The following is a 15,794-nucleotide window of genomic DNA, read 5'->3' on the forward strand; positions in this document are numbered from 1 at the left end:
ACTTCCATGGGACATGCCCTAAACGTTTCCAGGACTGTACATTCATAAATACCAGAGAAAATGATTTGAGGACAGTCTACAAGTGAAATGTGTTAGTTGCAATAGATGAGGAGCATGAGACTCAAGGAACTGGCAGTACTTTGTGACCTAGGAACATAATCCCCATGTACTCCAATGGAATGAGTGAGCATTGAGTCTTTTTGTCCATGAATGATAGACAAACGCAGGGGAAGATATATAGAGGTAAGGTAGGCATACACAAACATAAGGAATAAATATATCAATATACAGACTGATTATAGAAACTTATAGCAGGCCATTCAGCCCATTGTATCTGGGATCATTGAATGCTACCCAGCCTTATCACACCACAGCTTTGGTCCATAGCTTCTAGCTGAGGGCTCTTCAAGAGCTCATCACAAGATATAAGACAAGGGAGCAGAAGTAGGCCATTTGGCCCATCGAGTCTGCTCTGCCACTTCACCATGAGCTAAACTATTCTCCCATCTAGCCCCAATTCCTGGCCTTTTCCCCATATCCCTTGATACCCTGGCTAATTAGATACCTAACAATCTCCTCCTTAAACACCCCCAATGATCGGGCCTCCACAGCTGTATGTGGCCCACAGCTGTATGTGGCTGTATGTATCCTCATACCTTTCAAAGGCGATGAGAGTTTCTGCCTCACCATGTTTTCAGAGAAAGAATTCCAGACCCCCACCACTCTGAATAAAATAATTTTTCCCCTCTCCCATCTAATCTTTTCACCAACTGCTTTATGTTTATACTCCTGGTCATTCTCATCTCTTCTTTAGGAACAGGTCACACCATCCAGGCATGTCAAGATTTTGTATTCCGCAATTAACTCTCTCCTGAGCCTCCTTCATCATAACATAAACATCCCCAATCCAGTTCAGCTTTTCTCATAACTATACTTCAACATCCTTGTAAATTGCCTCTGCACCCCCTCTAGTGCTGGCACATTCTCCTATAGTGTAGTGGCTAGAATTGTACACAACTCTTCAGCTGGAATCTAACTGGAGTTATCTGTACTTCTGACCTCCAGCTCTTCAATGCTACCACTCTGCCAATAAAGGATAGGATCCCAATGCCTTCTAACTACCTTACTTATCTGTCCCACTGCGTCGGCGTCTATAGACATGCACTCTGTGTTCCTCTACCTTTCTCAATAGCCTACTGTTTACCGTCTATTGCCCTACCTCGTTTGTCCTCCCCAGATGCGTTAACTCACCAGCTTGAGTTCTGTTTTGTGCTAAATGCTGCAACTGAATCTGCTTCCACCTATCACCTCAGCAGTGTATTCCAGACCCTAAACACTCAGTGTCAAAAAATTCCTTGAGTCACTTTTGGTTCTTTTGCTGATCACCTTACAACCAATGGTTGCATTTCCTCTCTAACTACACGATAATTTTAAATATCTCTGATAGATCCACTCAAAATTTCCTCTGCTCTCAAGAGAACAACCCCAGCTTCTATCCGAGTAAAGCCCCTCATCATTGAAATCATTCTAGTAAATCTTTTCTGCACACTCTCTAAAGCCTTCACGGCTTTCCCTAGGTGTGGCACCCAGAACTGGAGCCAGTATTCCCATAGTTTTTTAGGAAGGTTTATCATGACTCCTTTCCTCTTGTATTCTGTGCCTCCATTTATAAAGCCAAGGATCCCATATACTTTTTTTAACCTCTATCCCAACCTGCCTTTTCATTTTCAATGAATCATGCACATATAGACCCCAATCTCTCTGTTCTTGTACCCCCTTTAGAATTGTGCTCTCCAGTATTTTTTTTGCCTCTATTCTTCCTATCAAAATATAACACTTCACAATTTTCAGCATTAAAATTCAGCTGCCACTTATCTGCCCATTAGACAGCCTGTCTACACCTCCTTGAAGTCTATTACCATCCTCTTCACCACTCACTATGCCTCCGGGTTTTGTGTCGTCAGTAGATTTGGAAAGTGTGTCCTGACCACTCAAATTCAAGCCATTAAAATATATTAGGAAAAGAGTGGTCCATGTACCAACCCTGGGGAATCTCATTTTCCATTTACCTTCTATCTGAAAAACAACCTTTCACTACTACTCTGTTTCCTGTTATTTTGCCAATTTTCTATCCATGCTGCTACATTCCTTTTTGTTCTATGACCTTCAGACCATGAAAAGTCTATTATGTGGCACCCTATCAAATGCCTTTTGGAAATCCATAAATACCACATCGACTACATTTCCTTTATTGATCCTCTCTATCAGTCATCAAAAAATTCAGTCAAGCCACGTAGACACAATTTGTTCATAAAAAGATCCATATGGCTTTCTCTAATCAATTCTCATTTGTTCAACTGCTAATTCTGTCCCTGATTATTGTTTCTAGAACTTCTCTCACCACCGAGATTAAACTGAGTGGCTTATAGTTAGAGTCATAGAGAGATACAGCATAGTAGCAGGCCCTTCAGCCCATCGAGTTTATGCCAACCAGCAGCCACCCATTTTGCAGTAGTCCTATATTAAACTCATTTTATATTTTCCCCACATTCTCATCAAATCCCCTAGATTCTACTACTCACCGACACACTCGAGGTAACTTATAATTAACCTACTAATTTACATGTCATTGGGATGTAGGAGGAAACTGGTGCATCCAGAGGAAACCCATGTAGTTACAAGGAGAACGTGCAAACTCCACACAGACAGCACTGTAGGTCAGGATTGAATCCAGATCTCTGGAGCTGTGAGGCAGTGGCTTTATAAGCTGTGCCACTGTGCTTCCCTAGTTATTGAATGTACCCCTATATCCTTTGTTTAAGAAGATGTAACATTTGAAATTGTTCAGTCCTCAGGCAACATCTGCAAATGTTTGGAAGATTATGGACAATGCATCTACAGTTTCCTCTCCTACTTCCCACATTAACCTTGGATGCATCCCATCTGGACCAGTCAACTTATCCACTTTAACTGCAGCTAGCCTTTCTAGATAAAGGTTTGATGTTCTTCATCAATTTCAGCTCATCCATAATTTCAATCACCTGAATCTGGGGAGACTAAAAAATGGGATTAGTGAAGGGTTAGATGGATAGATGATGGTTGGCATGGACTCGATGGGCCGAAGGGCCTATTTCCATGCTGTATATCTCCATGGCTCTATCTTCCTTTGCTGAGACCCCAGCAGCGCCTTCCTGAGGAACGTCTCTCTAAACCTCAGTCTCTTCCCCACTAACAGTGTGTCAAATTGGCATTGGGTTGGGATTGAGATGACTACAATGAGGCTGAAGAATGTGATGTATTTTTGTTTGTAGATATAGAAAGTTAAATCAGCCCCCTCCCCCACAACCCCTGGCTGCCTCACAAGTGACCACTCAGGACAACCTCTGTAAAACTTGGGGGTTCTCTACAGAAAAGAAGCATGTCTTTGGGATGAGGGTGAAAATTCTGGATGCTCCAGTTTTCATCCTCATCCCAAAGATGTGCAGATTGATAGGATAATTGACTACTGTAAATTGTCCAGGTGAGTGGAAGAATCTGGGAGGAGATGATGGGAATATTTGGAGAAGAAAATGGGATTAGTGTAAATAGTTACTGGATTGTTAGCACAGGCTTGGTGGGCTGAAGGGTCTGCTAAGTTGCTGTATGATTCTAGGTGATGTTTTTGTACTTAGCTACTGAATTGGTTAATTGGCTACTGTAAATTAGTGTAAGCAAGCAGCAAAAGAGTGAAAGGGAAGTTACCCACAAGATGCTGGAGGAACTCAGCAGGTCAGACAGCATCTATGGTGTGAAATGGACAGTCAATGTTTTGGGTCGAGACCCTTCATCTGGCTGGAAGATGGAGGGGAGATAGCCGGTATAAAAAGGCGGAAGGGAAGCTAATGGGCATGTGAGCGAGAATAAGTTGCAGGCCTACAGGGGAGATGGGACTGATGGGATTGCTCTGCTAAGAGACAGCATAGATCCAATGGGTTGAATAGCCTCCTTCTCTATCATAAAGAGTAAGGAAGAAAACCTGTACGCAAGATCAAAAGGAAGGCCAGAAATATAGGATAGTCACTGATAAATCCAATCAGATGAAGAGTAGAGACATGTTCAATGAGAAGCTGGATAAACATACAAAGGAGAAAGGAATAGAAGGCGATGGTGATGGGGAGAGATGGAGCACTAGCACAGAGCCAATAGCCTGAATGGCCTGTTTCTAATATTATAAACAACCTGTAATGCCAATACACCAGTCACATTAAAATAACCCAAGTAGTAATAAGCCTCAAACTGATGTGAAGTCAGTTTAGCGACAACACTCAGGAAGACTCACACACTGGCTGTCACAATGCAGCCCGGGCAAATAAAGGGTTGACTGTTGGCTGGTCAGAATCCAGATGTGAACTTAATCACCAGTTGTTCCTGAGTGAAGCTCCAGTGGCCTCTGGACGCTCTTGCCTCTAGCCACTGCTGGGCAAGGCTGGGCCTCATACAGTTTGACCGCAGGACCTGCCTTTGGAAGGACTCAGTAGCAGAGGGGGGCAGGAGCTGGTCACCATGCCCACTGGTAGAAGCCGTGTGCCCTGCAGCCCTGGTTAGATGGGCTGAATGTGTACTCAGTACATTAAGGATAAACATTGCTTCTTGCTGGCTCCTGTTCCGCAAGTGTCTGATCGTAAACAGACAGCAGAGAAATCACGTTCCCACAAAGGTTCAGCCCCGAGCCCGAGTAAGTTTGGGGGAGCGGAGAAATGTGACAGGTTTCCAGAAGTGGGGTCTGGGTCTCCAGCTGCACATCTAAACCAGTCTCACTGCCGCAGTCCTCCTCCAGGCCCAAAGGACAGCCCATCTGCCGTTTGTACTCAAAAGCAGAATCGCTCTCAAAGCCCAGTGAGTTGTTGTCACTCAGAGACTCACCACCCTCCGTCATGGGCACTGCATCACCTGTAGCTGGCTTTCTGGGTGAAGCTGTGTCACTCTGTAGGCCGACCATAACAAGGAGGACATCCATCACATCTTCATCAGCAGTACATGCCTCCCATTGCTGTTGGGATTAACACATGTTGGGATTATATTGAGCTCCAACAGAGTACTATCAAACACACCCAGGGCAGGGACAGCACTGGTTAAGTTTCACCTGCCATTGCTCTGCCCTTTATAAAAGACAAAGACTTTTTATGTATAGTGGGGTTGGTGGCTGTGTACAGGAAGACTATTGGTCCCTATCATTCAAGTCTGACCATCTGACATGGAGGTTCTGGTGTGCTTTGTTCCATCACCAGTAAACTCAGCAACTGCTCGGCCAAGGTGCTGGGTAAGAAAATTTATCTTAAAACCATGAACTTCAGCAGTGGCCAGAACATCCTCTCTGGTAGTAGAGCCTTCTCACAGAATGTGACAGATGCAGCCACTCCTGTGACCCTGGCACCATCAAGCTAATAAAAACAGTTATGCTCAGCCAATGCAACAATTGAGGTCCATGTAAATCCATGGCTGGTGATTGTTCCAGTCTCCAATTGTACTGGAAAGCTGTAGTTTTCCTGAACACCAGCAGGTGGTGCCCCTGGCCCTGGTGTAGACAGAGGGCACAGTGAATCCCTGCTGAGACCAGTTCAGGGGAAGGCTAGCCATATCTTGTGGACCATGGGCAGGGTGTGGTGCCACAACCACAAGAAGATGCTGCTGCTCATCTCCTCTACCATACGCTAGAAGCAGTGAGTGTGAGGGGGGAGCCGCAGATTGGCAAGGACAAGGGGAACACCATTAGGAACTAAGCCACAGCTCGATCTCAGAGAGACCACCTATTCTGTGACTGAGCTCAGGAACAAAGGGACTGTGGAGAAGGAGGTGCAGGCATGGATCTTTCCCGGTGAAAGAGGTCTCCAAGGATTTATACACCTTGGAGGAACAAGAGGAGGGGGCTCAGACCCTTAGAAATGGAGGAGGGTACTGAGGGGTGGGTACATCTTCTGGTGGGGAGCTGACTCCAGCATACAATCATAGACCTCCCTCCATCACCAGCATTATAGCCATTATAGTCCTGGGTGGAGACTCTCCATCCCTTGGGATGGGAAGGGTGGGGGTTGGAGAAGGGGTGGAATACCAAGTGGAACTGACCACTTCCCCTCCCCCCACAGAGAGAAATAGAAGTGCCTCTATGATGGGGGAGGCTATAGATCTTCCCCCCACCCCTGCCCCAGGTGTCAGGTCTCCCCTCCTGGATCAGAAACCCTGGGTGAAGAGAGGGCATGGCCGTCAAAGTTCAGGTCTCCATCCTAAGGCCAAGAATTTGGGAGCTGCCTGACCCAGCGAGAAGTATTATAAACAATGTAAATATCGTACATTTTCCTTCAACCTCGGGATGATGTGGCCATTGGGAAGGACTCAGTGTGGCCACTGGGGAGGACTCGGTGTGGCCACTGGGAAGGACAGTGTGGCCACCAGGGAGGACTCAGTGTGGCCACTGGGAAGGACTTGGTGTGGCCATTATAGATGACTCAGTGAGGCCACTGGGAAGATTAGTGCACGCTGCTCTTCAATCCCCACAGTGACCAGAAGTGAATGAACAAACTATAAAACTTACACTGATGTGGTTAGAAACGTGCATGGATTTGACAGCAAGACTGTTGACTGGGTCTGGGACTGTGGGACACACCATTCGTTCTGTTCTAAAAAAGGAAACAAAGAATCGTGTCAGTATTCTGGTTGGGTCGGTATTTCTGGCACTTGTCGGGACGATGTTTCAGTATGGTGTTTCTTCTTGGCATCGGTGTTGGTATAGGAGGTGGTGCTAGGGTTAGTGATTCTGGTTGGTGTTGGGTTTGGTGTTAGGGTCTGTGTTTCCAGCCAGTGTTGTGATCTCTGTTTCCGGCCTGTGTTGTAATCTGTGTTTCTGGTTGGTGTTTCTGTTCAGTGATCTGGCTGACATTGGTGTTGGTGTTTCTAGTCAATGTGGGGTTGGGATCTGTGTCTCTGCACAGTGTTGAGGTTGATGTTGTTGGCTAGTGTTTACTTGTGTTTCTTGTCAGTGTTTCTGGTTGGTGTTGGGGCAGGTGTTTCCTGTCAGCATTCCTGGGTGGTGTTCATGTTGGTGCTGGGGTTGGTGTTGGGGTCAATGTTTCCAATTGGTGTCAGGGTTGGTGTTTCAGGTTGGCATTTCTGGTTGGTGTTAGGGCTTGTGTTTCTGGTCAGTATTTCTGGGTGGTGTTGGGGGTCAGTATTTCCAGTTAGTGTTGGGGTTGGTATTTCTGGTCTGTGTTTCTGGATGACATTCGTGTGGGTGTTGGGGTTAGTATTGGGTCTGTGTTTCTAGTCCGTGTTGGAGTTGGTATTTCTGGCCAGTGTTTCTGGCTGGGGCTGGGGCTGGACCTGGCGCTAGGATCGGTGTATCTGGTCAGTGTTGGGGTCAGTGTTTCAGTTCACTGTTGGGGTCGGGGTCAGTGTTTCTGGCTGGTGTTGGGCTCGGTGTTTCAGTTCGGTATTGGGGTTGGGGTCAGTGTTTCTGGCTGGCATTGGGGTTGGGGTCGGTGTTTCTGGCTAGCGTTGGGGTTGGGGTCAGTGTTTTTGGTTGGCGTTGGGGTCGGGGCCAGTGTTTCAGTTTGTTGGTGGGGTTGGGGTCGGTGTTTCTGGCTGGCATTGGGGTCGGTGTTTCAGTTCGGTGTTGGGGTTGGGGCCGGTGTTTCAGTTCGGCGTTGGGGTTGGGGCCAGTGTTTCTGGCTTGCGTTGGGGTCGGGTCAGTGTTTATGGCTGGCATTGGGGTCGGGGCTGGTGTTTCAGTTCGGTGTTGGGGTTGGTGTTTCTGGCTGGCGTTGGGGTAGGTGTTTCAGTTCGGTGTTGGGGTTGGTGTTTCTGGCTGGTGTTGGGGTCGGTGTTTCAGTTCGGTGTTGGGGTTGGTGTTTCTGGCTGGTGTTGGGGTCGGTGTTTCAGTTCGGTGTTGAGGTTGGGGCCGGTGTTTCTGGATTGTTTCTGACTGGCGTTGGGGGTCAGTGTTTCAGTTCAGTGTTGGGGTTGGATTCGGCGTTTCTGGCTGGCGTTGGGGTCGGTGCTTCAGTTCGGTATTGGGGTTGGAGTCGGTGTTTCTGACTGGCATTGGGGCCGGTGTTTCAGTTCGGTGTTGGGGTCAGGGCCGGTGCTTCTGGCTGGTGTTTTGGGTGTGTTGTTGGCCCAGCGGCCAATGTACCTTTTGAAGCTGAAGTAACAGAGAGAAACCACAACGAAGACGGAAAGCATGACGAAGAAGGATGTTGCCACGATGATCGCTATGAACTCGCTGCGATCTACAATTCAGCACAAGACTGAGTTAGTGAGGTGGTGTGGCTGTGATTCGATCTTGCCTGATCTGCATCTGAGCTCCATTCACCCACTCAGTTTCCTTCAACTCTAATACCCTAATCCAACGGAGGCTGAGCAGCCTCTGCTTCAAAATGTTTCATTGGCCCCAACCTCAATAGGCTCCCGGGGTGGGGAGGGGGGATGGGGGCATGAGTGGCCAACATTTCCACTGCCCTCTGTCTGAGCAAGTGTTTCCTGATATCCCCTCCTCAGCAGCCATGCTCCAGTGTTAATGTTCTAGCTCCTGGGTCAGGATGCCCTCCACCAGACGATGCATCTTCTGCCTCCATCAACCTTTTGTAACCAACTTAAATACCTTGGTCAAATCTCCTTTCATCCTTCTGAACTCAGTGGAATCCATGCTCAGTCTGTGCAATCCCAGTCCCTTTCACCCCTGCTATTATTTTGCAGGATTTAGGGTGGTAACCCCTCCAAAGCTCACCTCCCCAACCTCTCCTCCCTCTCAGAGCCACTCTACTCTCTTGACTTTATTCCCTCCATTCTGTGGTCACTCACCTACAGGTGTACTAGAGGTATAACAGCATGGAAATCTGCATGGATATAAGATTTCAACGAGATTCCCCCTTATCCTTCTGAACTTCATCGAGTACAGGCCCAGAGACATCAAACGCTCCTTGTACCTTAACCCTTTCATTCCCAGGATCATTCTTGTGAACTTCCTCTGGACCCTCTCCAGGACCAGCACATCTTCCCTGAGATATGGATCCCAAAATTGCTCACAATACTCCAAGTATGTGCATAGTATGTTGGAAATGGTAGGGTAGGTTGACTCTACCCTGCCAATCGTTACAAACAACATTCTAGATCCAGGGCTTTATAAAGAAATGGTACAGAGCACAAGAGCGTCCCTGAATATGCTTGGCTTCAAAAGTCTAGAACCAGGGGTCATGGTGCCACCTAGCTGGAAAGATGTGCAGAGGCGATGAAGGAGGGTGATATGCTCATGGTGTCAACGGCTGCAGACAGATCAGGATGGATGACGAGAGATAGGCTATCTCTCTTACGATCACACTGGATGTCAACAGTAATCTTGATCGAAGTCGTTTTGCACCTGTGACAGGGGTTGAACCCAAATTGAAGAGACAAAGCAGGAGAGTAGGATGGGCCCAGACTTGGAAGGCTGCAACACGTCCAACGACTTTGAAGGAGGAAGGGCGGCTGGAGATGAGGTGGTGGTTCGCAAGGACATCAGGGTCATGGATTAAGGAGAGGGGGCAATGATGACAGATTTGATGAGTGGGAATCCCAACAATATCAGCTAAAATGCAAGTGAGGACAGGAGGCTGGGTGATCAGTGGTTCAGTGGGAACAGATTGAGGAAGCAGGAGTTAGGTCTTGGAATGAGTTTGGAGAGGGGATGAGGGAAGAAACTAAAGGAACATGTGAAGGTAAAATGGGGGAATGTCTTGGAGAGGCTTGGCTCAGTGAGTTTGTGTTTATACTCTCCCACATACATGGGTGACCGAGGGCAGCTGATGGGGTCTGCAGGACACATGGAGGACATTCACAGTGTCTGTATTTCTACAAGGAATTTCTTGCAGACTTTGGACAGTCAGAATTAATCTCAGTGTCCAGTCACATTACCATAATCCTTGGTTTGGAAGGTTCGGATGGTCTTGGCTCCTTGTCCAGCACTGGTGACAGCACAGATCTGCACGGTGTACAAGGTGGAGGCATTTAGATTCATCAAGGTGAAGTTGAGGTTCGAAGCGTTAACAGAAGCAGCTGGTAACAAGGCAGAGGTGGTCATTGAGAGGAGGCACAAATACTGACAGAATCTCTTGCACAACATTAACATTCTCCTTCACAAAACTGACACAACCCCCACACAGACACCGACACCATCCCCCACACACAGACACAGATACCATCCCCCACACACAGACACAGATACCATCCCCCACACAGGCACTGACACCATTCCCCACACAGACACAGACACCGTCCCCGACACAGGCACCAACACCGTCCCCCACACAAACACCGACACCGTCCCCCACACACAGACACAGACACCATACCCCACACAGGCACCGACACCGTCCCCCACACAGACACCATCCCCCACACAGGCACTGACACTGTCCCCCACACAGACATCGTCCCCCACACAGGCACAGACACTGACCCCTCACATGCACCGACACCGTTCCCCACACAGACACCGACACCAACCCCTACACACAGACACTGACACCGTCCCCCACACAGACACCGACACTGTCCCCCACCCAGACACCGTCCCCCACACAGGCACCGACACCGTCCACCACACAGACACTGTCCCCCACACAGACACAGACACCGTCCCCCACACAGGCACCGTCACCCACACACAGACACTGTCCCTCGCACAAACACTGACACTGTCCCCCACACAGACACTGTCCCCCACACAAACACAGACACCATCCCCAACACAGACACCGACACCGTCCCCCACACAGACACCATTCCCCACACAAACACTGACACCGTCCCCCACAGAGACACCAACACCATCCCCCACACAGACACCGTCCTCGACACAGACACAGACACTGTCCCCCACACAGACACCGATACCGTCCCCCACACAGACACAGACACTGTCCCCCACACAGGCACTGACACCGTCCCCCACACAGGCACTGATACCATCCCCCACACAGACACTGTCCCCCACACAGACACAGTCCCCCACACAGGCACCGACACCATCCCCCAATCAGACACCATGCCCCACACAGACACCATCCACCACACAGGCACCGATAATGTCCCCCACACAGCCACCGTCCCCCCCACAGACACCGTCATACACACACAGACACCGTCCCCCACAAACACCGACACCATCCCCCACACACAGACACAGACACCATACCCCACACAGGCAACGACACCGTCCCCCACACAGACACCATCCCCCACACAGGCACTGACACCGTCCCCCACACAGGCACAGACACCGACCCCTCACAGGCACTGACACCGTCACCCACACAGACACCGACACCAACCCCCACACACAGACACTGACACTGTCCCCCACCCAGACACCGACACTGTCCCCCACACAGACACTGTCACCCACACAGACACTGTCCCCCACACAGACACAGACACCATCCCCCACACAGGCACCATCACCCACACACATACACTGTCCCCCGCACAAACACTGACACCGTCCCCCACACAGACACTGACACCGTCCCCCACACAGGCACTGTCACCCACACACAGACACTGTCCCTCGCACAAACACTGACACCGTCCCCCACACAGACACCGTCCCTCACACAAACACAGACACCATCCCCAACACAGACACCGACACCGTCCCCCACACAGACACCATTCCCCACACAAACACTGACACCGTCCCCCACAGAGACACTGACACCATCCCCCACACAGACACCGTCATCGACACAGACACAGACACTGTCCCCCACACAGACACTGATACCATCCCCCACACAGACACAGACACCGTCCCCCACACAAACACAGTCCCCCACACAGGCACCAACACCATCCCCCACACAGACACTGACACCATCCCCCACTCAGACACCGTGCCCCACACAGACACCATCCACCACACAGGCACCGATAATGTCCCCCACACAGCCACCCGTCCCCCAAACAGGCACCGACACCGTCCCCCACACAGACACCGTCCCCCACACAGGCACAGACACCGACCCCTCACAGGCACCGACACCGTCCCCCACACAGACACCGTCACCCACACAGGCACCGACACTGTCCCCCCACACAGACACCGACACTGACCCCCACACACAGACACTGACACCATCCCCCACACAGACACCGACACTGTCCCCCACCCAGACACCGTCCCCCACACAGGCACCGACACCGTCCACCACACAGACACTATCACCCACACAGACACTGTCCCCCACACAGACACAGACACCGTCCCCCACACACAGACACTGTCCCCTGCACAAACACTGACACCGTCTCCCACACAGGCACCGTCACCCACACACAGACACTGTCCCCCACACAAACACTGGCACCGTCCCCCACACAGACACCGATACCGTCCCCCACACAGACACAGGCACTGTCCCCCACACAGGCACTGACACCGTCCCCCACACAGGCACCGACACCATCCCCCACACAGACACCGACACCATCCCCCACTCAGACACCGGGCCCCACACAGACACCATCCACCACACAGGCACCGATAATGTCCCCCACACAGCCACCGGCCCCACACAGGCACCGACACCGTCCCCCACACAGACACCATCACCCACACACAGACACCGTCCCCCACACAGACACCGACACCGTCCCCCACACAGGCACTGACACCGACCCCCACACACAGACACCGTCCCCCGCACAAACACCGACACAATCCCTTTCACAACTGACACAATCCCTTGTACAACTAGACATTCCCCTTCACATTCCCTTGTGCAAATACTGACACAATCTTTCACATCACCACTAGTACAATCCTTCATACCAGCACAATACAGTTCCTCACACAACCATCGGCACAGTCCATGGATACAGTGGGCAGCACTGCGGCACAGTTCGCAGAGCTGCTGCCTCCCAGCTCCAGTGACCCAGGTCCGATCATGACCTCAGGTACTGTAGGAATGGAGTTTGAATGTTCCCTCTGTGACTTTTGGCCTTCTCCCACATTCCAAAAATGTGTTGGCTTGTAGGTTGGCTGGCTACTGTTAATTACCCTAGTGTAGGTGGAGAATTGGTGGGGGGTGTCAGGGAATTAATGGGCATGTGAGAGAGGATGGGTTACAGGGAGATAAATGAGGCAATGGAAGTAATGGAACAGCTCTGAGACCCCACATAGACTCAACTGGCTGAATGGTCTACTTCTATGTCATAAGGACCTAAAGAATCCCCTGCACAAGCACAGGCGCATTCCTCACACAACCATTGACACCGTCACTCACTTGTCCAATATAATCGATCGCACACTCTCTCATATCTGACACACAGGAGAGCCATGTTCTGCAGGACGGTGCGCAGGAGCAGGACCATGTTCTTGGGTCTGCCCCTATGGGCTGCGCGATGGTGGGATGCACTGAATTCAGCCGAGTGTGTTCAGGTCTGGTTCTGTGGACCGTCTCAGTGGAGGACACTATAGTCCTTTGGGTAATCATGCAGAAAGGGTATTCCAGTGCTTTTGCTCTGCTTACTGTGTGTGTGATTCCAACTGTCTGTGTAGATGATGAGGTATTTCTCCAGGGTGCCCTGGCACTCTCCCAGTGAGATCCCCTTCCACCTGAGGAACACTGAGCTTTTCATGATGTTGGTCACGTTGACCATCGTGGGAGCATGGGTTGGTGCTGAAAATAAAACGCATCTTAGAGTCATTGAGTGCAGTATGAGGCCATCCTACCCATTATGCCTGTACTAGCCCTTTGAAAGAGATATCCAATTAGGTCCTGAATCAGTATTGGAATTAAAAACTCTGGTCAGCAGCTTGGACAAAGAGAAGTTTCTGCACAGACCGATTAAGGAAATATTTGGAAGCAGGAACCCAACACAAGTTAAACACTGGCCCGGAATTCACGGTCTGAGGCAGGTTGATGTTTCCTGTTGACCTTGAGAAAAGTTCCCCACAAAGGTCCAGTGATCCCTGTGCTGAAAATGTTCCCATTCCCAAAGCCTGGTGCTGTCCATCATCACTTCAAAGGCCATCCCTTGCGTCCAACAGCTGTGACAGCATCAGGATCAGAAGGGGGGATGCTCACAGATGTTTGTACAATGTTTAATTCCATTCACAATTCCTCGGCAAACAAAGCATCCCACGCCTGAATGCAGCAGCACCTACACAACATTCAGGATGGGCCGATAAATAGCAAATAACATTAGTGCCACAGAAGTGCCGGTCAATGACCATTTCTAACAAGAAAGATTCTTACCACCTATCCTTGACATTCAATAGCATTACCATCCCAAGTCTCCCAACATCAACTTCCTAGGGGTCACCACTGACCAGAAACTCAACTAGACCAACCTCATAAATATCACGGCTGCAAGAGTAGGCCAGGGGCTGGATATACTGTGGCAAGTGACTCACTTCCTGACACCCCAAAGCCTTTCCCCCTTTGGAGTGTGATAGAATACCTTCCACTTGCCTAAATGTGGAGCTGCAGCTCAAGAAGCTCTACACCGTTCAGGAAAAAGCAGCCCTCTTGATTGGTTCCGTATCCACCACTCTAAACATTCACTTCTCCCACCACCAGCGCTCCATGGTTGCAGTGTGTACCGTCTACAAAACGCACTGCATTTACTCACCTCGGCTACTCCGTCACCTTCACGAAAACCCACAGCCCTATCACCTAATAACACAAAGAGCAGCAGGTGCATGGGAACATCACCAATCACAGGTCTCCTCCAAGTCAGAGACCATCCTGACATGGAAATATTTTGCTGGTCCTTCATTGCTGCCAGGTCTATGTCCTGAAACTCCCTGCCCATCAGCACTATGGAAGTACCCTCACCAGAAAGACCTCAGCAATTCAAATGATTCATCATCATCTTCTTAAGGCCAATTAGGGACGGCCAATGAACGTTGGCCGTGCCAGAGATGTCCACATACCAAAAAAATGAATAAAAAGAACGCCATTTAAGTAACCAATGACATTGAAGACTTCTCTTGAATGCAAACCAGCAAGCATGTTTAATTAACGTTTTAAACAACATACAGATTACAAAATTAAAATTGTAATATTAAAATATTCTTGAAAGAATTTACAAGCTGCACATATAACATTAGTCTTTTTGGACCAATTACTTTGCTAAGCAATAACTATAGCTCTGTAAGTTATTGAAATTCACCCAGGCCTCATGTAACCAAGAATATTTCACTGGGGGACTGGTTTGTAAACACTTGAAATTCTGTCAATTAATGTGGTTTCTCTTGATTCTGCTTTTGGCAAGTACAGATCAGGAACACACAGTAGGTCAGTGACAAAGCTTATTAAGCTATATTTGCAATGAAATCACAAAACTTACTGTCAGCTTCACAAAGTAATGACACTTTGTTCATACTGCAAAGTCCAAGCCTTTATGCAAAAAAGAACATTGGAAATAGAAACAAGAGTCGGACAAAGGTCACTTGAGTAGGTTGTTTGTTCACTAGACAGGAAAATGTTACACTAAAGGTGACAATTAATAGTCGTCGTAACCAGAAACTCAAACTTGGGAGGAGCCAGATAGAGTTCAATCACTTCCTGTCTTCCAATCTCACATCCTATGATCCATAACCTCTAACCCAAGAGTATTGGTTGCAGCCATTGTATCCAATTTACAAATTCCCCATCTCCAGATTTAAGGAATTACCAGAAGGAACTGTATTTCTGACTTGTAGACCAGGAGTGATAGCTTGAGAGCTTCTCTTTTCTCATTAGTTGGGGAATATTAGGTGAGACCTTGTTTCCCTGAAT

General features: G+C 49.1%; 1 protein-coding gene across 2 annotated transcripts in view; it reads right to left on the reverse strand.

The window, feature by feature from the left end:
* LOC127582506 (interleukin-12 receptor subunit beta-1-like) overlaps nucleotides 1-15,794 on the reverse strand; it is a 61,647-nt gene continuing 45,853 nt past the window's right edge. For both annotated transcript variants that reach the window (XM_052037825.1, XM_052037826.1), the window contains 5 exons: nucleotides 13,539-13,688; nucleotides 9,922-10,062; nucleotides 8,165-8,261; nucleotides 6,569-6,653; nucleotides 1-5,029 (listed from right to left, as the gene is read on the reverse strand). In XM_052037825.1, coding sequence (XP_051893785.1) covers nucleotides 4,610-5,029; nucleotides 6,569-6,653; nucleotides 8,165-8,261; nucleotides 9,922-10,062; nucleotides 13,539-13,688 — 893 coding nt within the window. In that variant the 3' untranslated portion in view covers nucleotides 1-4,609. The remainder of the gene's footprint in view (nucleotides 5,030-6,568; nucleotides 6,654-8,164; nucleotides 8,262-9,921; nucleotides 10,063-13,538; nucleotides 13,689-15,794) is intronic.

This window comes from Pristis pectinata, chromosome 24 (assembly GCF_009764475.1).
Source record: "Pristis pectinata isolate sPriPec2 chromosome 24, sPriPec2.1.pri, whole genome shotgun sequence".
Classification (NCBI taxonomy): domain Eukaryota; kingdom Metazoa; phylum Chordata; class Chondrichthyes; order Rhinopristiformes; family Pristidae; genus Pristis; species Pristis pectinata.